The sequence below is a fragment of the Dryobates pubescens genome, chromosome 8, assembly GCF_014839835.1.
Source record: "Dryobates pubescens isolate bDryPub1 chromosome 8, bDryPub1.pri, whole genome shotgun sequence".
Lineage (NCBI taxonomy): Eukaryota > Metazoa > Chordata > Aves > Piciformes > Picidae > Dryobates > Dryobates pubescens.
Genome location: NC_071619.1, coordinates 9,090,397 through 9,111,187, shown reverse-complemented (window position 1 = coordinate 9,111,187; position 20,791 = coordinate 9,090,397). Strand labels below are relative to the sequence as shown.

Here is a 20,791-nt window from a genome sequence, read left to right as displayed (position 1 = left end):
CAATGAAAAGGAAAAAGAAGAAAAAGCACCATTTATTTTCTACTACTGAAGAAGCTTTTTCTTTCTGCTAAGAAATGTCTTGCAGAACAAAGAACATCAAAGGCTGCAGGTGCACTCAGAAGTATCTCTTACCACATAACAAATACGTGGGGAAAATATGCTGTTAGCATTTGCCCTCTATGAATTGGAGCAGTGTGGAGGGTTTATGCTCCCTCACACAAGCAGTACAAGTGTTATTCATGTATTTTAGAGTAGTTGAGCCCTGTGTTTTAAAAAACATAGGGAAAAGCAGGGGGAGTGGGAACCAAGATCCACAAGGTTTAGCTGTAAATGTTCTTGGTGGCAAAATTGGTAAATCACAGAATCATTGAGGCTGGAATAGACCTCTGAGATCATCAAGTCCAGCCCATGGTCTAGCAGCACCACACTGACTAGACCATGGCAGTAAGTGCCACATCAAATCTTTCCTTAAACACCTCCAGGGACAGCAGCTCCTTCTGCTTTCCATTCCAAAGGGAATTTCTGTTTCCTTCTGCTTTCCCTTCCAAAGCATGTATGATAAAGATTCTGAGTTTTACTATTTTTGCTTGCACTGCAGAAGTACTTTTAATGTGGAGATATAATAGACTCTTCCCCATGCCTTCTTAATCACAGAGGGGTAGCTACATGCCTGAAGTTAAATGTTCATTGGAGGAATGAGCTGATGTTCTACGGAAATAGAGAGCATAGCAGGGCCTCCAAGCTCAATTCTGCTTCTGCTGAAGTTTTGGAAAACTCAGTTTTAGATCATTACATAGGTCCTTTCCACCCAGGTGTTGCAGCTTTCCTCTGGCACTGTCCCATATTGATTATAGGCCAACTTTACTGCGGTCAACTGCCAGAACACGCAGTTCCACCTCAAAACTTTTTCCTTTCATCTATTTGTTTTCTGAGCTGGAAAGGGATTAGTTTTCAGGCAGATTAGTTCTTGATCCAGCTCACCAGATGGCTACACAAACAAAGGTGGCAGTGTGAGGAAGGGAGTGGGAAGATGCAGCCAGAAGAGGTGAAGGATTTTCAGAGCCAGACTGCACTTAAGTTGGTTTAATATGTTTGCAAAACCCCTAGTTTCATCTTAGGCTTCTCTGCACCACACCTAATTATGACCAACCTTCAAACCTCAAACCAACCTTCAAACCTTCTAAGTGAGTTGACAATTTCATCCTTTTGATTCTATTGAAAACCTTTGTATCTTCATCAGGTGTCAGCTTCATTGAGATGACATTTCTCCATTAATTCGGGATCATTTAATCCCAATTTAATACGATTTCCATCAGGAGATTTAAACCCCTAGTTTCTCTGGGTTGTTTCGATTATAATCATTTCTCTCTCCACTCCTACACCTTTTCCCAGCCTTGTCTAAGTACAGAAATGTGGCATTCCAAAGGTAAGTAACTTTTACTCTGAGGGTCTTCCAGCAAAACACATTTTTAAAACAGATAGAAAGAAGGATGCCAGGAACTATTGACCTGTCAGCCTCTCCTCTGTGCCTGGGAAGATCATGGAAGATATCCTACTGGAAATTCTGATTAAGGCACATGGAGGAGACAGCCACCCTTGCTTTACAAAGGGCAAGTCATTACTGACCAATCTAGAGATGGCCAATAGTACTCTGGGCTGCATCAAAAGAAATGTAACAAGCAGATCAAGCAAATGATTCTGCCATTCTATTCCAGTGAGACCTCACCTGGAATACTGTGTCTAGCTCTGGGGCCCTCAACACAGTAAAGACATGGACATGATGGAGTGGGTCTAGAGGAGTGCCACAAAATGATTAGAGGGCTGGAGCACCTTTCTACACAGAGAGACTGGGAGAATTGGAGTTGTTCAAACTGCAGAAGGAAAGGCTCTGGGGAGACCTTATAGCAGCAGTTAAATATCTGAAGCTGATCTACAAGAAAGCTGGGGTGGGACTGTTTACAAATGCATCCAGTGATAGGACAAGGAACAAACTAGAGAAGGGTACATTTAGATTGGACATTACAATGCCCAGAAAGGTGGTAGAGGTCCCATTCCTAGAGACATTCAAGGTCAGCCTTGATGGGGCTCTGAGCAACCTGATCTAATTGAGGATGTCCCTGTTTACCGCAGGGGGATTGGACTAGATGACCTTTAAAGGTCCCCTCCAACATTTTATGATACCATAAGAGAGCAATTGATAGCTGTCTTGTTAGGACAATGGCCTGCAGCTAGGAAGTGGAATTCATGATGTGAAAAGTCCACTTTAGTTTTATGTTCCAGTGTTTGCAAACACTGTTTTCCCAGGAATAGGAAAAAAATCCTTGAACATCAAACAAATGCTCTTTGGTCATAACAAAACATTAGCCACAGGCCTGGGCAGGGGAGTAGAGGGTAGAATCAAATACATCCTGTCATGTATCTATACCTCAGCTGGTGGTATGGACTTTCACTTACAGTCAATTGCATAAAAGTAGATTATGTTAGGACATGAATTAAAATCATTCTAGGGTCAATTTCATAATAGGTCAGATGACTCATGCCTTGAAAAGCCCATTTCTTGTGAATAAAGAGTTAAACATGAACTGCAGGAGAATACACAAAGCATTGTCCTGTGGTTAGGGCAGGTCCCTCTTCCTTTCAGTCTCTCTTAAAGAACACATAAACGTTTCAGTATAATACAAACAACCAAAAAAGGCAAACAGACAAACAAAGAACCCCAAACAAAATAACAAACAAACCAACCCACAAACAACAACTGGCAGAGACCTCAGCTGCCCAAATATACATAGAGGTTAGTCTTCACTAGCATTTTCTGCTGATGCAATTCAGTTTTGCCTGCAATAACCCAAAACCATCCACTAAGACAGCAAGGAAGAAAACTTCTATAGTCAGATCTATATTCCCTCTGATGAAGACTTGGTGTTGGGTCTTCCACATGTGCACTGTAGCCTCACAGATAATAAGTCAAGAGGACAATGGAGTCATCACTTCCATTTAATCACATTTTATTTCCAGTCATTATTTTTTTTCTGGACCAACATATGAGGAAATCTGAAATGAATTAAACTGTTACTAATTTCAGGGTGACTCAATCTGCTAGATAGTTTCCAAACCAGTAGCAATGATTGTCTGTAACCAAATATGAGTTAACACCTTCTTAAACACATGAAGGAGAATCTTTAAGCACAATATGGTTTAACAGCACATCTATGTGTCAGTACACATAAGAATACATGTCTTCATCACCATTATGAGCTGTGCCTCATCACTTTCTATTGCAGACCTCCAAATTAGAAAAATGTTGTCAGTAGGTACATCAAAGAAGGCATCAGATTCCTTTTATAAACACACCAGCATTGTAACTTCTTAGTAAATTGTTAGTAGGGTTCTTGCATGATTAAAACCTTCTGGGCTTCAGAAGGCATCTTCTCTGCAGGAATTTGTCAACTCCTGTTCAGTGCACTACTGGGAGCACTTAAAAGACAAATAATGTGGCATGCAATCTGGCCACTGTAGATGCATTTCTGCCATTTTAATGAGCCTCTCTCAGACAACAAAATCATCAGCATCCAGAAGGTAAGCAAACAATTAAATGCATTATACCTATTATGCCTATTCATTTAATGGCCATCTTTTGCTAATGTATATTCCCCAAAGGACACTGGTAGGTAGTACAGGTGATACAAGCTGGTTTATATTCTGGTAAAGCTATCTATTTTTTCAAGGAGAGGAAGACAAAAAGAGAGTTTCCAGCCATTTAAATATCAACAGCTATTGTGGAAACTGGGAATGATCACAAGGACAGAAATTGCATCATAAAGACCAAATGAACCAAGCATATTATCACCTACCTTACGTTTGTTTGTTGGGCAAACATACAAGTAGCTCAAAATAGTCTTCAGGCCAACTTTATCATTCAGCTTTTCATATGTGGTCCCATAATCTGTTGACCTGCAATTCAAAGGGAGCTTTTATAAGTACAAACACTTCATCGCAAAACCACAAGTCACTTGGCGGCTTTTCAACATAAGTCATGCTTTACATAGCAGAACGGCTCTCTAGAGCTTTTTGAATGATTCATGTAGTATATAATGATACTTAATTATATAGACACAGCATCATGTGAGTGCTCATAATTTGCATTTAAATTAGATTAGGAAAAATTAAACCAGCATCTTCCCAAAGCATTTTAAAATAAACATGTACAATAAGAAACACTAAATTCTGTGTGCAGAAGATGATAATGATTGTCAGAAATGCCAAATAGCAGACAACAAGAGACTGAAGTAATTAATTCATTGTATATTCCAAGCCAGACTAATTTTCTTAAGATATGAGTCTTTTCTCAGCATATTCCAAAGTAGCAGCTCCAGCTGATTGTTCAGTGAAATCAGAGTTGTGTTTTCTGCAAAAAAAGATATGAATATTGATGTCCTTTTGCAAACCAAACTCAACACACACATTGTGGTGTAATGCTCAGGGATATTTTTTTCACCTGGACTAGCAGAAAGTAGAATAAAGAATATATTTTTGAGATGAAGGTTGCCCATAGAAACACTGACAATGTATCTTGGGGAAGAGCAAAATGAGAGAACGAACATGACTGTGCAGAGATTTCCTGTAACATCTACTCTTAACATGGGGCTGGAACCAAGATCAGCTATCAGCAGAGGGTTTGTACATCATTCAGCACATTTGTCTGAATTATGTCTTCATATGAAGAGGATTTAGATAAGCAACCCAAACCAGTACAGTTAGTATTGAAAACTGCAGAAAAAATGTTATTTGGGTAACAGAGATATTTAATAGCATAACACACTCTTGGAGATAATATATCTGCCCCTAATCTTTAAAAATGTGCATATGGGTCCATACAGAAATTCAGCTGTAAGCAGTATCAGGATTTTCACTTCTGCTAATCACTCTAAATCATTCTAAAGCAAACCCAAGGCATTTGTCATTTACAGGTTCCCTTTTACCTGGGAAACAGTAGCTAAAATCACAAAGGTACTTAAGACACTTAAGGTGTACAATTTTATGTAGGGGTTGTTTTTGTGGTTGGTTACTTGGTTTTTTATTTGGTTTGGTTTTGTTTTGCCCTCCTCCCACCCCACCCCCCCCCACCCTCCCCCCCCTTTTTTTTTCTCCTCTCCAGAGTGTGGCGGGTGTTACATTTCTGGATCAAGTTCCACACATCCACATTCATACCACAGCTTCTGGGAATTCAGATTTTGCAATCAATACATTAATAAAACAGGAAGGTAACATCTTGGGGTTTTACTCATTACACTAAAATGTGGATTTGCGTTAAAGTTGAATCTTTCTATTCAGGAACTTTATTGAAGCACTTGCATGCTTCAATCTGTCCTGTTCACCTATGGTTTATGACCATAGCTCTTTCCTTCCTTTCCCCCCCAATAAACATATGCATCCCTGTGTGGATATATGACCTATGTTGGTTAGAATGTCAATATCAATTTCTCATCTGCTCTTTGATCTTTCCCTTAGTATGGTCAGCTCTCTCAGGAGCACAAATAAACTATCCCAGCTATTTCCTCAGTGGACTGAAAAGGAGAATACAGTTAGTTACTTCTGTTACTATTTCAGAGATGTTCCAGCATTCATGTGAAGAGAGCCACATCATGGTGTTGAACACGGCCCTGCAAAGGACTGCTGGTTCACTTTGCTTACTTTGTTCACCTCAGCTTTCTCAGACATTCACATTTCTGCTGGGGTCTGCCTAAAAAACAAAGTCTATCCTTCGTGAAGTTCAGGCTGATAAAGATGTGTAAAGAATGTAAGAACTAAACTTGAGCTTCTGAGGTGAAAAAAATAAATATATAATAATGAAGTAAAGCTGCTCTTGTCTATACTAGTGCCAGTGATTTCAAAATGAGACCCTACAAAAGAATGAAGAAAACCTGACACCTAAAACTTGATTTGGAATGCTCTAAAGAAAAGCAGTCAGTACCTCTGCCACAGCACAGGCAAACAGATGTTGAAGGCTTACTGCAAATGGTAATCTTAGTCAGAATTGCCAGGCATTTCTTACTTCGAATCTCTAGGCAATTATTTTGCATTCATGGCTTTATTTACAGGTAACATTTATACAGATGGAAGTGTGTGCTTCTGTCAACATCTATAAAAGCAACTGAAAGATTTCAAAGCTTAGAAAAACATCATTTTTTTTGCAGACAAATACACAAGCAATCAAAGAAGCTAGTACTAGATCTTTCACTCACTAATCACCTAAAGTAGCCACAGCCTTCTACTGCCCAGTTACAAGTTGTTCCTCTTATGCCACTTTGTAATTACCTTACATTTCAACAAGTTGATAAATATTATGACAGCAGATAGGCACCCACAAGTTCTTCAATATGCAGAAATGGTGATAGCAGTGGAACAAAAGAATTGTATCAAACAAAACACTATGTGCATGTGAAGATTCTATTAGGATCTAACCCAGGGGTATCACCAACCTGCATTCACCTTATTCCTAGTTTTATATATATATACACAAGCAGGCATCAATTAGCAACCTCAAAAAGGAGTTCTTCATTTATCATATTAAAAGACTGCAAGAAGCAGCATGAAACTCTGGTATAAATCAAATCTCCCACGCTCTGTAGGGTAGGCTGCTCCTCTGAAGCTCTGCAGGGAAAACTCTGTTTTAGTGTATCTGTATAACATGATCAGAGCAAGCAAATGCCAGGATTAATCACCTGGAAGGACTGAACCCAGAAGCTGTAGAGATGAAGACACAAAAATTAAACTCACTGTCTTCTGAACCATCTGCTGAAAAGCCACAGCTACTGAAGTAACTATATGTAAATGAGTGCATAGTAAGCCTTGTTTTATTAGATGTTGCATAGGCATTCATGTTGCAATAGCATCTTGCATTGTTGGGCAGGGGGGAAGAGGTCATGCATGTATCCATTTAAAACCCTGTGTTTCATTTTGGCTTAATATAGAATAGAATAGAATGGAATGGAATGGAATGGAATGGAACGGACCGGACCAGGTTGGAAGAGACCTTCAAGATCATTGTGTCCAACCCATCATCCAACACCACCTAATCAACTAAACCATGCAACCAAGCTCCCTATCAAGTCTCATCCTAAACACCTCCAATGATGGTGACCCAACCAGCCCGCCCTGGGCAGTACATTCCAATGGGCAATCACTCTCTCTGCGAAGAACTTCTTCCTAACATCCAGTCTGAACCTCCCCTGGTGCAGCTTGAGACTTGGCTTGGGACAGTTACAGGCTAAGAGACAATAAATCCAGATTAATTTGAGATAGGAATTTGAGACAGAGATTTGGCTTGGGACAGTTACAGGCTAAGCAGAAATAAATCCAGATTAATTTGAGATAGGAAGGTCTGAGGTAAGATTTGATAGATATGCATATCTTGCTAAAACCTGAAAAAATACTTAGATATGTTAGGACCTTGTGGATACTACTGAAATACAGATGATACTGCATAATATAAATATACTGCATAATATTCAGGAACAGTATGTAGACTCAGTTACTCAGTTCTGAACTTCTCCTCTATAATGCAATTACTTCCATTAAAACCATCTCAGACTTTACCAGTAGCTGTTTAGAATCAGACTCCCTAATTATTTCAGTAAAGCACAATGACTTCTGCAAACACCCAAGAAGGTAAACACTTTCTTTAATTATTACCTGTTGATTCAACAGCATAAAAAAAACACCACCACCAAAACTGTGGGACTGAAGAGCTGACTTCCCCGAGTAATAAATTCAAACAAAACCTAGAAATATGTAAACTAATTTCTATTTTGCCAACTATTTGCAAGGAAGTTGACATTTAAATAACTTCATTGTTATTCATTGACAGGGCACTTCCTTCCCTTCCCGTCAGGGTAAATGACATTTCTATTACAGTACTATAATAAACTCCTGCACATTTTAAATAAAGTCACTGAATTCCATTAGTCCACCTACTGTCATGAATATATCTCAATCCATTCCTACCAACATTTCACAATTACAATAGGCACTCTGAATCAACCACTAACATGAACCCTATGGAAATTTCCTCCTTTCTCAAGAAGCGCAGACTGAAATTGAGAAGCCTGTCAGTTTGAATATATAGATTAAACAAATTCCCTTAGCAAGTTACTCCAGTCCCCTTTGTAGAAATTTAAGGTTGTCTGTACTTGTTTTACACAAGCTGCTGAAGACCTGAAGAATCGACCAGCTGTTTTGGTTGGTCAAAGTTTCTTTTGCAATAAGATCTTTCTGGAAACACTTCACAAGAGAGAAAAAAAAAAGAAAACCATTATATGAAGACTTTGAACTGTGCAACATCACAGCTCCTGCCTATTAGAGGGCAGTTTTCTTCCCATAAAAGATATTAACAGATCAAGTTCTTTGTTACAACACATTATTAAGAAGCAATCACTTCAACTGGTACCATGTAATTATCTTCTTTTTTTCCTTCGCCCACCAGTTACACCTTGTTCTCACATATTTATATGACTGCTTCCCCCACCTCCACCACAAGGAGACTGTATATCTATTGTGTCCTCACCCTCCCTCCTCCACAGTTTAATTTGCTGCTCTGACTGCCATCCGTGTGGTATTCAGCCCTGGAAGGCAGGGCCAGAGGCATCTGTAATGTAGTTAGGGAGCAGCAAAGCAGGGCAGCCTGTCATGACTGGGAGCTGTTCCACACAAGAATTCAGCCTGGCAGGAATCAGGTGAAACAGCAATGACTATTACATTGTCTCTTCCACCTTCTCGCATAATGACATTTGCCACCTGGCTGGCCCCAGAAGGGACTGGCCAGTTGAACACAAAGATTTGCCAGTTGCTATTGTATTAATCTCTACATGACCAGATTTTCGGATGGAAGGCTTTCAGATCACAGAAAACAAAACTGTGGAGCCACAGGCGGCACTCACAAAAGGCTTTAATTGAACAAGTGTTTGAATAAAGAAATAATCAGCATGTTAAAAATGATCTTCCACTTCGGAATTTTGGAGCATGGATGTATTCCTGCGTGCAACGTTTTAAGCCTGTTTGTAAACCCTGCTGTAGAGATGTTGACTTTTACCTTCTTTCTTTCTGGGGAATCTTCTAGGCTGAAGGTGCTATTCCCTCATCACTTAAACTGAAATACTTCCCTTTATGGTTTTATAGCCAAGTACTAAAGTTTCCCATGTACTAAAGTTTCCCATTGATTTCTGCCATGCAACCATATTTCACAACAGCTACTAATGTCAAAGTCTTCTTCAACAACTAACCATTTAACTTCACACATTCTCCCTATTAAGACTTTTCACAAGCCATTGACAGATGGCACTTTTGGTCTGATGCCCATTTTAACTCCTTCATGTGTTACCCTGGTATTTTTTCCAGAAAGTAATAAGGTCCAAGCTCAGCTTCTTCTCTCAAGGAGAAACTGGGGGGGGGGGGGGGGGGGGGGGGGAAGGGGGTGATTATCCCAATCTTTATTTCCATAGGAAGTTATTCTTGCTTTCTGAATTACCTTGCTTCACCTAAATGCTTTTCATCACTGGCTTTCTAAATCACTGTATAGTAATTCTCCACATCCTTGTCCATTTCCAATGGGAACTTGTGGCAGTTTCAGGCTATGCCTTTAAAAGTCAGCTGCAGATTTCAAGCAGAGAAAGTGGAGAAATACAAACAATTCATAGTTGGGTGTAAAAAGGAAAACAAAAGATTAACTGTTTACCTAGGTAACTGTTTACCTAGTTCAAAGAAACTGACGCATTTCGAGGGGGTTTTTACATTTCCACATGAAGAGCAATTGCAAGATGCAAACACAGTGAATTTCCATGCAGCAAGACAGACCTGGTGCCCTCATTTGTACAAATTTCTCTCCTGAGGTCACACTCTGAATATTGGTCCCCCTCCAGCACACAGATTATCACATGAGGAAGCCTTGGGAATTCCTCCCATGGACTTTTAAAGGTAGGACACAGGATTTTTATTTAAATCTCCTGTATTGCACTGGCAGTCAGATCTTACAACACTGAGTGTCACTGACACACCGCCTCTTCTAAAGGCCTTTTATGGTACTTTCAGGCTATGCCTAGAAAATTTTCCACAGATCTTGAGCAGAAAGTAGCAGAATGTAGATAAATTACTATTGGATGTAGAAAGAAAAACAATTACAAGCTAATAATAATAAACCAGGTTGGAAGAGACCTTTAAGATCATCGTGTCAAACCCATCAACCAATCCAACCCACCTAAACAACTAACCCATGGCACCAAGCACCCCATCAAGTCTCCTCCTGAACACCTCCAATGATGGTGACTCCACCACCTCCCTAGGCAGCCCATTCCAATGGGCAATCACTCTCTCTGTATAGAACTTCTTCCTAACATCCAACCTAAGCCTCCATCGGACAGATATCTTCCATAAAACTTAGACATGTAAACTATCTTTCTCTCTTGTCAGCTTCCTTGCTCTGGCTGGTGCTTCTGCTGGCTCTTTGCTGACCTTGGCTGCATTGCTTTGTTTTGGCTAAGTACAAACAAAACAACTCTCGTCTCTTTCTCTCCTCTGTGGTGTACAAGAGGGTAGGGAGCAGGGAAGGGGAGGCTGTTACTAGCTCCCCCTGGTTTGTCCAAGCAGGCTCTTGTACATTTATAAATTGTAAATACCTGTAAATATATGCAAATGCTGTATATTTTGTACATATTCATTGAATTTCATTGCAGACTGTAGTTTTGCTTGTAAATACAGCTTCATTTGCTCCCAACTGATAAAGTCTGGCAATTTAATGTTGGAAGAAATTTTCAACCCACCACACCTTTCTACAGCTTGGGACCAGCCATGTTCTGTCTTTACACCTTCCTTGGCCCCCTATTCCTCACTTTATTAATAAGTCATGGCTGGTTTTTAGCTATAGCTCATTTGCTATAAGCAAGGGGGATTAGCTTGAAGTGAAGCTAGTTCAGAGAGACTTTTATGACCTTCCTGAGAGTTTGGTACAAGAGGCCAGTATTAAGAGGTCTGACAGAAGTGACAAGCTAAAGGGTTGGTTAGCATTTCTTTAAATGTCTGTTATGGCACTGCACATGTCACAGCATTAAAACACTTCACATTTACCCTGGCAGGTTGAAATTAACTCTAAAACACATCTCCAGGGTAATGAAAAAGAAGAGTTCAAAACACAAGGGACCCACCTATCTCACTCCATAAGCGAGCATATTTCTGTCAACTTTCTCATCATGAGGCCCTTAGCAGACTGGCAAGTATTCCTGTTGCTAGGTGGGGGAAACAGAGGGAAAGACTAGATAACTAATCCTAACTTTGAAGAAAGTCTGTGACAGAGCCAGATGCAAGTCCCCTCAGGCTCCACCAACTTCCCCCTCCATCCTGACAGCATAAGTTTTCTGAGGTTTTGTGTGCATAAATAAGGATTGGGGAAAAAACTTAATAACAATGCTGAATAGTTTAAATGTGCATTTGTCCTGGTTTTGGCTGGGCTAGAATTAGTTTCCCATCCTCTACCAGCAAGCATGTGCACAAAGGAACTGGGAGGAAGCACGGCCAGGAGAACTGACTCAAACAAGCCAAAGGGATATTCCATACCACTGAATGTCAGGCTTAGTACATGAACTGAGAAGAGTTAGCCAGGAGAGGCAGATCACTCCTCACACATCAGTCAGCAAGTGATGAGCAAGGGCATTGTGCATCGCTTGCATCTTCTAGGCTGTCATTTCTCTCACTTTTTGCTATATTCCTTTTCATTACTATTATTATTATCAGTGTATTTTACTATTTTTAGTTTGGGTTAGGTATTCAACCACTCTTATTGCAACCTGTGACTTTTACTACGTATTTGTTTTGTTTTACTCTCTTCCCCATCCAACTGGGAGCGGTGATGAGTGAGTGAGCAAGTGGCTGTGTGGTGGTTAAGATGCTAGATGGGATGGATGGGATGGATCCAAGTGCCGGGTTCTGCACATTGGCCACAGCAACCCCATGCAGAGCTACAGGCTGGGGTCAGAGTGGCTGGAGAGCAGCCAGGCAGAAAGGGACCTGGGGGTGCTGGTTGACGGTAGACTGAACATGAGCCTGCAGTGTGCCCAGGCAGCCATAGAGGGCCAATGGCATCCTGGCCTGCATCAGGAACAGTGTGGCCAGCAGGAGCAGGGAGGTCATTCTGCCCCTGTACACTGCACTGGTTAGGCCACACCTTGAGTCCAGTGTCCAGTTCTGGGCCCCTCAGTTTAGGAAGGATGCTGACTTGCTGGAATGAGTCCAGAGAAGAGTAACAAAGTTGGTGAGGGGTTTGGAACACAAGCCCTGTAAGGAGAGGCTGAGGGAGCTGGGGTTGCTTAGCCTGGAGAAGAGGAGGCTCAGAGGAGACCTTATTGCTGTCTGCAGCTACCTGAGGGGAGATTGTAGTCAGGTGGGGCTGGTCTCTTCTCCCAGGCAACCAGTACCAGAACAAGAGGACACAGTCTCAGGCTGCGCCAGGGGAGGTTCAGGTTGGAGGTTAGGAAAAAGTTCTATACAGAGAGAGTGATTGCACATTGGAATGGGCTGCCTGGGGAGGTGGTGGAGTCGCCATCACTGGAGGTGTTCAGGAGGAGACTTGATGGGCTGCTTGGTGCCATGGTTTAGATGTTTAGGTGGGTTGGATTGGTTGATGGGTTGGACATGATGATCTTGAAGGTCTCTTCCAACCTGGTTTATTCTATGTATTCTATAAAACCACAACAGCATTTTTAAACAGATTTTAAACCTCAGTTTTGAAAGTGTCCTTGTTCCAGCTTGAGTTGTGACACTAGACTTTTAATACAATTGGAGTCATGAAGTTCTATATGAGTTTACTGAACTGTGTATTTTCCCTTTTGTGGAAAAAAAACTGTTGTCATCACAACGTTTCCTATCTATGGAAGCCATCAAAAAGACTTGCAGGATGCAAGAGGGTGAAACAATTACAAAGAAACAATAAGAAACTGTGACATTTCCATTTCTCTGCATAATCATTCAAATTAATTCAATTTTCTTCTCTTTTGTAATCAACTTTTATTTGGAGTAATCTAAATTAGCAGAAATGTACACACTCAAATTTCTGGCAATTTTGGGCTTAATATAGTTCAGCTGATTATTGCTATAAATAATTTAAAGATGTGACAAGCAGGAAAATCAGTTCATATTTTTTTTCATCCAATACAGAGTTTACATATTGCATTGGATAGTTATTCAAAATATGACCCAAATAAGAAATAAAGGAAATATGGGAATGAGTGGTCCAGGAGACATCTGAGACTCATCCAGGAGATAGAATAGAATAAACCAGGTTGGAAGAGACCTTCAAGATCATCACATCCAGCCCATCAACCAATCCAACCCATCTAAACATCTAAACCATGGCACCAAGCAGCCCATCAAGTCACCTCCTGAACACCTCCAGTGATGGTGACTTCACCACCTCCCCAGGCAGCCCATTCCAATGGGCAATCACTCTCTCTGTGTAGAACTTCTTCCTAACATCCAGCTCAAACCTCCCCTGGCGCAGCCTGAGACTGCGTCTTCTTGTTCTGGTGCTGGCTGCCTGGCAGAAGAGACCAACCCCCACCTGTCCACAACCTCCCTTCAGGTAGTTGTAGAGAGCAAGAAGGTCACCCCTGAGTCTCCTCCTCTCCAGGCTAAGCAACGCCAGCTCCCTCAGCCTCTCCTCATAGGGCTTGTGTTCCAAGCCCCTCACCAACTTCGTTGCCCTTCTCTGGACTCGTTCCAGCAAGTCAACATCCTTCCTAAACCGAGGGGCCCAGAACTGGACACAGTACTTGAGGTGTGGCCTAACCAGTGCAGTGTACAGGGGCAGAATGACCTCCCTGCTCCTGCTGGCCATACTGTTCCTGATGTAGGCCAGGATGCCATTGGCCCTCTTGGCTGCCTGGGCACACTGCAGGCTCATGTTCAGCCTACCATCAACCAGTACCCTCCCAGTCCCTTTCTGCCTGGCCGCTCTCCAGCCACTCTGACCCCAGTCTGTAGCACTGTATGGGGTTGCTGTGGCCAATGTGCAGAACCCGGCATGTTACTTCTCCTTAACATAATAGTTGAAGAAAAGTAAGTTTGGCTAACTTTTCTTCACTGCTATTCAGTTGAGAGTGAGCAGCCCAGGTTAAGAACCTAAGCAGAGAATACCTGTCCATCCCTCTGTACCATCTCCAAAGAAAGGATCATCCATCCCTTTGAACATATTTAGTAAAGGGGCTGCCAGAACTGGTAGCCACGTGGCTAAACCTGTCTGCTGAGGCATGCCACAGTATAGGTTGTTGTTTCATAATCAGCCACGCTCCTAGTACCACCAGGGGCTGCAGGGAGATTTTAATCTTTTGAGTGTACAATTCCCAGTCTGATATTTGACTGGACTCTGCCCTGAAAGTGTTTTCTAGGCGCTGGTTTGCAATGAACTGTAAATCCAGAGTTTTGTTGTGGGTAACCCCATTTTGGGAACCACAGCTACATTCTGGAACTACTCGCAAACACTGCTGTGCTAAATCATCACTTACACAATTAAGACTGCAAAAGCAGATGGGATGTCTAGGGCAGAAGACTGCATTTGTGGCAAAGTAACTGTAGACTTGTCTAGCTAACAGACTTCCAGTAAGACTGGCTGCTGCATCTGAGGGCAAGGTGGCAACAGAATGAACTGGGGCTTTCACCTCCACTGCTTGAGCAGCAAAGATGACTCTCCAGAGCTCTCCCATTCAAGTCTCCCTTCCAGCTAATCTGCTAGTGGACTGAAAGACTTATCTCCAGTCCCTCACTGATGTAGCTAAAGTCAGCAAGGGTGTAGGGAAGCTAGCAAACATAACCACTCCAACTATTCTAACCCAATGTGCTAAGTGAAAGCATGCAGCAAAAAAACCCAATAAACAAACACCACCATCACCACCCCCAAAAAAACCAAACCCACAACACAAAATCAAACCAAATGACACAAAAAAAAACCCCACACCCCAAAACCGAACCAACCAACCAAACAAAAAAAGCCACCCTAAAACAAAACAAACTAAAGGCAAAACCAAAACCAAAACCAACCCAAAATCAACAAAGTCACAGCTACCAAAGCAAGACCTCCACTTGACTCTCTTGCTGAAAATCTTGGGAGAAAGGCACCAGTGGAGCTCTGGCTGAAACACTTCTGCAACCTCTCCTTTCCTTTCTATGAGCCATTTTGTGCCACAGGTCCTGGATGCACATGGGAAGGACTGGTAACTCCAGCAGGACAACTAATTTTTAGGAGCTAATCATACCAAAATCTGATACATTATTCACATTCGTGTACCTGACTGCACATATGCTCCAAGCATTCTCATTCCCTAAGCCATAGTACTGGTTTTCAATATTTTTCCACTTGCCATTGAAGCATTATTTTCTATGAAGTATCAGATCCTGAAGAAAGGAATGAAAGCTTACTGGCAACAGACTTGTTTCTTGTTATCTTAAGAGAAATTTTTTTGGTATAGGTAGACTACAAGTGGATGAACACCAGTCTGAAAGATGTCCTTGTCCACTAGTTTGTCAAAACAAACAAGCAGGCCAGGATGCCAATTTTCCCCACGTCCTTTGTCAGAGTATTCTCCATCAGGTAACACTGCAACTCAAGAATTGAGCCATTCCCAAAGGCTTAGCTTGACTCAAGGTTTATGACACCACCAACTAAAAAAAAACCAACCACCTCAGCTTCACTGCAAAGGACATTGATGCTCTTTCCTACATTGAAATTAAAAGACATCTTTTAAATTAGAAGAATTGAGAAGGACTAATGATTCCTCTTTGCTGAGTGTTTACAAGAGGCAAAATGACATCACCATATCCTTAATGCCAAACTCTGGCTCATGAAGTGGTTGAGTGTTGCATCTTCCCATTTTCACCCCAGTCTGGTGTAAATCACACAAACAGCTAGGACTGCAGCCCAGTAATCATCACACTATTAACTTTTTAATTGATGGTAATGGCCAGAATAAATTTCAGGCACCCCAAGGGGTGGTTAATGGATTTTGTAGCTTGAGGGCAGAGCAACAGGAAGCATTTCCATTAATCAGTGAGATGAGACAACCATACATGTCCTACACTCCCCATCCCATCAGAACACTGAGGTCATTGCAGCTTTGTTGAAAAGCTGGATGTTGCCAAACAGGGAAAAAAACCAAACCAAACCAAACCAAACAACCAACCACCAAACAAAACCAAAACCCACAAACAAACAAGCCATCAACCCTCATCAGGTTGAGCTCAGTTACAAGCCTTGATAGACTAGGTCAGCAAACCTATAGTAGTGTCCATAGCAATGTTATACATCCAAAAAAAAACACCCTGCCATTAGCTCATCTCCAATTAAGAGTAAGTTTTATTGCATCATAAAATTCTTGCAGATCTTCTCTGGCTTTTAGAACATGCCCTGCAGAAGAGACTTTCCAGCTAGCACCATTTGCAACACAATATGCAATCTTCTTTCTACCCTGCCAGTGCAAATCAACGACCAGAAAGCTCAAAAAATCCAGGTGGCCCAAGACATTATTCTCAAAATCACTGCCTAAATACCTTGGTTGTAATAATGGGGTAGCTCTCAACAACTAGCAGCATTTTAAAATCAGCTAAAAATGTATCTTGTGCATTAATTTGTATTAGGTAGTTGGAAGGTGGAATTCACATCTCTTAGGCAACACTCATCTTTCCCCCCGCCCCTGTTTTAAACTAGCATGATTACTAATATCCAGAAAGAATAACAGTGGGGGGGGGGGGGAAGAGATTAAGTAAAAGTAATAACAATAAATTTCCATTTTATAATACAGTCTGGCTGTCTCCCCCTCAGGAAAATGAGCTCAAATGAGACAAGAGAAAAAAAAATCAAAACAAAATACAGTTTTAATTTTAAATGATTCTGACATTTGCTGCCAAGATTTCATTCTTAAAACACTGCAAAAGATTTATCTGACTAATGCTGCATTTCCCAGCAGAAAACTGTTCCATTGAGAAGGTTTCAATTAGTTCTGAGACCTAGTAGTGAACAAGCCAAACTGTTAGCTAGACTGTTACCCTAGTCTGTCAGTTACACTGCTACTCTATCACACCACCCAAGAAAGAATTTGTTGTTGCTGTATTTAAAAGCTGCGCTAGCGGATTACTTGAATTGTTGTATCCAAGAATCACTAATTAATGCTTCAAAGCAGGCAAACACAACAACTGCTGCTTCTTTTTCTCTTTTTAAAACCATTCAAATGATGCAGCTGTACTGTCTGTGACAGTTTCACACAATATACATCATCCAGAGCCCTGCAGCTTTATTTTTTCCTTTTGGTTGGTAGGAGCATATTTATCACTATGCATCACAAGGATCCGTGGGGTTATAAAGCTTGCTATTTATAGCTACTCTTGGGGTATCAAGCAAGTGACAGTAATTTGTTCCTTTGACATCTAACCTTAGGAAACTCCAGCAGCAGAAGATGGATTTTTACAGGAAACGAAATGAAAGTACACAGCAGAAGATTAATACCATTTTCTAAGCCTGAGGAGAATACATGCTCCCAATCATTCTGCAGAAAAAAAATGGTCAGGAGCATGAGCTATGTATTAAGAATAGGAGCAAGATCTGGTCAAGGTGAGGTGTTCAAACAGTCTATTAGCAAACTGATACACTGGCATTTCTGAGTAAAGGAATTGCGGGCTGATAGTCTAGAAATGAACTCGGTTCTTCTGGTTCTTTGATTTTGAAAGTCATCTTTAAGTCAGTGCCAGCTATAGACAAAATAGGATCTGGCTTTCATGTCACTGGTAAATGATAAAAGAAAGTTAAAGCTAGGCTGCAAGTTCTGTATCAGAAACATCTTGCAGAAGATCAAGTTACTATTTTGCCCTGCACAGCAGAAGCATCTTGCATCAATTACATTTTCCATTTATGAGAAAATAAAGACTACAGGTTTAAATAACTTAAAAAGATTCCTTGATACTAAATTCTATATTGATGGACCATATTTGTCCATTCCTCAACTCATATTCTGGTGCTTTATCAAAAGAAAAAAAAAAAAAAATCATCCAGGAGTTGTTTGGTAGTTCCCTCCCACTGCTCCCCCCCCCCCCCCCCCCCCCCCCCCAACTCCCCAGGCCATCTGTTTTTAATTTATTTGGAATTAAAATTATAAGCAAGGTCTTTCCAAAGCTGTGGGTGCATAAAGACATTAATTATACAATCCAGTCATTAAAATAATGTTGCCAACAGGAACTCGGCCAAGTACCTGAGAAGTCCTTCTTCCTTCTTTTAACAGGCCTATCATCCCCAGCCACCACCAACTCCCTCAAAAAATGAGCACCTTCCTGCATGCTCAGAAAGTCATCAGAGTTTAGCTTTGCTGGCCCCCAAATCTCACATAGAAGCACAGAATCACCAAGGTTGGAAGAGACCTCAAAGATCATCAAGTCCAACCTGTCACCATAGACCTCGTGACTAAACCATGGCACAAAGTGCCACATCCAATCCCCTCCAGGGATGGTGACTCCACCACCTCCCCAGGCAGCCCATTCCAATGGCAAACGACTCTCTCTGTGAAGAACTTTCTCCTCACCTCCAGCCTAAACCTCCCCTGGTGCATCTTGAGACTGTGTCCTCTTCTTCTGATGCTGGTTGCCTGGGAGAAGAGACCAACCCCCAACTGGCTACAACCACCCTTCAGGTAGTTGTAGACAGCAAGAAGGTCTCCCCTGAGCCTCCTCTTCTCCAGGCTAAACAATCCCAGCTCCCTCAGCCTCTCCTCATAGGGCTTGTGCTCAAGGCCTCTCCCCAGCCTTGTTGCCCTTCTCTGGACACATTCAAGAGTCTCAACATCCTTCTTAAACTGAGGGGCCCAGAACTGGACACAGTACTCAAGGTGTGGCCTAACCAGTGCTGAGTACAGGGGCAGAATGACCTCCCTGCTCCTGCTGGCCACACTATTCTTGATACAGGCCAGGTGCCACAAGAACTGCATAAACCCTTAAGTTTATGTGCAGTGCCATAAGCTAAGTCCAACAGAACCCATTTCTTCCAGGCATACTGCTGCTCCATGCTAACACAATCATACAAGTGCCTTGGACTCAGGCTGCAATGTGTGTCCCCTACTGAACAGTGGGCAGGTGGTGGTGTGTATTATACACACCTACCAATATTCCCATTATGGAAGAAGTGGAAAAGAAAATTAATTTATCATATCTCAGACACACAAGATCTTAGTGTTTACTTACAGGCTGCGAGCAATGCAGCCCACTTAGCTCCGAGCCCAAAGAAGTGTTTGAAGGTCATTTGGATGTGGTGCTTGGGAATACGGTTTAGGGGTGAACTTTGTAGAGTAGGGTTATCGGTTGGACTTGGTGATCCTGAGGGTCTTTTCCAACCTGAATGTTTCTGTGATTCTGGGAAGAGTTTCTTTGGCTATATTTATGGAGCAACATTTGGGGCCACATGAAGGTACTCTATGTCCCAGAGCAGCTGAAAAAAGTCATGCTAATTTCACCTGTGTGGAAACCAAGTCTGGGAGAACAAGAGTTAATTACAAACAGTTCAGTTTTGCACTTTTAATGACAAAGGTCACACGGCTACAGAAAAATTGCATCCACAAAAAGGACCTTCATAAGACCCTGACTGTTTGGGAGATGCTTGCCAAGTCCCGTCCTTCTGCTTGATGGAAAATCATTGATAAATGCCCAGAAGTGGAAGTTCTTCAGTTTAGTTTGGATTTATTAGGGTCCAATTAGAACAGACACTGAGTAACAAGTCAAATGCTAGAGCTGTCAATACTGGATGGTGGGGAAGGAGGCAAGAACAGGTGCAAGATTTCAATGTGCAGTTCAGCTGGGGAGCAGCCATTTCTGTATCACAGCTATACCCAAAAACTCACTTCCAGTACTGTCTACACACACATATGCTTCCACCATCTATCAGACAGGCCACCAGAAATCTGGTAATTTTTTGCTTAAAGTTCCAGGAGGAGGTGAAATAAGACCAGACAACTGTGACCAACTCTTTCAGGTCTCTGTAGATCAAGCCTCTGGCAAAAATGCACCGAATCCCCTTTCTCCAGTGGATTAGAACTGGAGCACTGTACATACACCAAAACATAGTCAGTGATTTTTAATCTGCTTCAGAATAAAGCTCCCTGTTCAGCCCATGTAATCTTTGGGTGAATAAGGCACCTTAACCTTTACATCACATGTGGTTTTTTTTTTTTTGTCAATCTCCATCCTCTTCCCCCTGTTTTAAAATTTATGGTTACCATTTAGGCTGATTTCAATTTCCATTAATAATATGTTCAACTGATGTACATTTAAGTGAATTTAATCATGTTGTAGTGACAGGTTTAGCTTAAAGCAGGGCTTCACTTAGAACTATCAAGTAAATTTCTCTTGAAAAGGTCAGTTTAACATTTAAGAGGAATGCCCACTCCAGACAAATTAGAATTTGCTCCACTTGTTTCAAGTAAAAACACTTTGCAAGTCAGCTTCAATGGAGATATGTCAATCAAAAGTGTCAGGTGCCCATGGGAGAAGGTTCACTGATGCTTCCCCTACACAGCCAGCCCACAGGCTGCTCAGACATGTGGGCAAAACCAAAATATTCCTGCCCCCCTGTTCAAGGGCTGGGGCTGAACTGGAGCCAGATCACACCAGAGGAAGCAGATAAAACAGAGCTGGAAGAGCTTAGGCAAGCTCCTAAAAAGTCAGACTTGGGCAAGCACCTAAAAAGTCAGACTTCTCATTTCTAATTGTTGCAGCAGTAAGAATG

The 20,791-nt window shown here is 41.6% G+C and overlaps 1 protein-coding gene across 3 annotated transcripts in view; it reads right to left on the bottom strand.

Moving 5' to 3' along the window:
* Positions 1 to 20,791, bottom strand: part of SORCS1 (sortilin related VPS10 domain containing receptor 1) — a 320,163-nt gene that overhangs the window by 173,789 nt on the left and 125,583 nt on the right. For all 3 annotated transcript variants that reach the window (XM_054163380.1, XM_054163381.1, XM_054163383.1), the window contains exon 3: positions 3,852 to 3,951. In XM_054163380.1, coding sequence (XP_054019355.1) covers positions 3,852 to 3,951 — 100 coding nt within the window. The remainder of the gene's footprint in view (positions 1 to 3,851; positions 3,952 to 20,791) is intronic.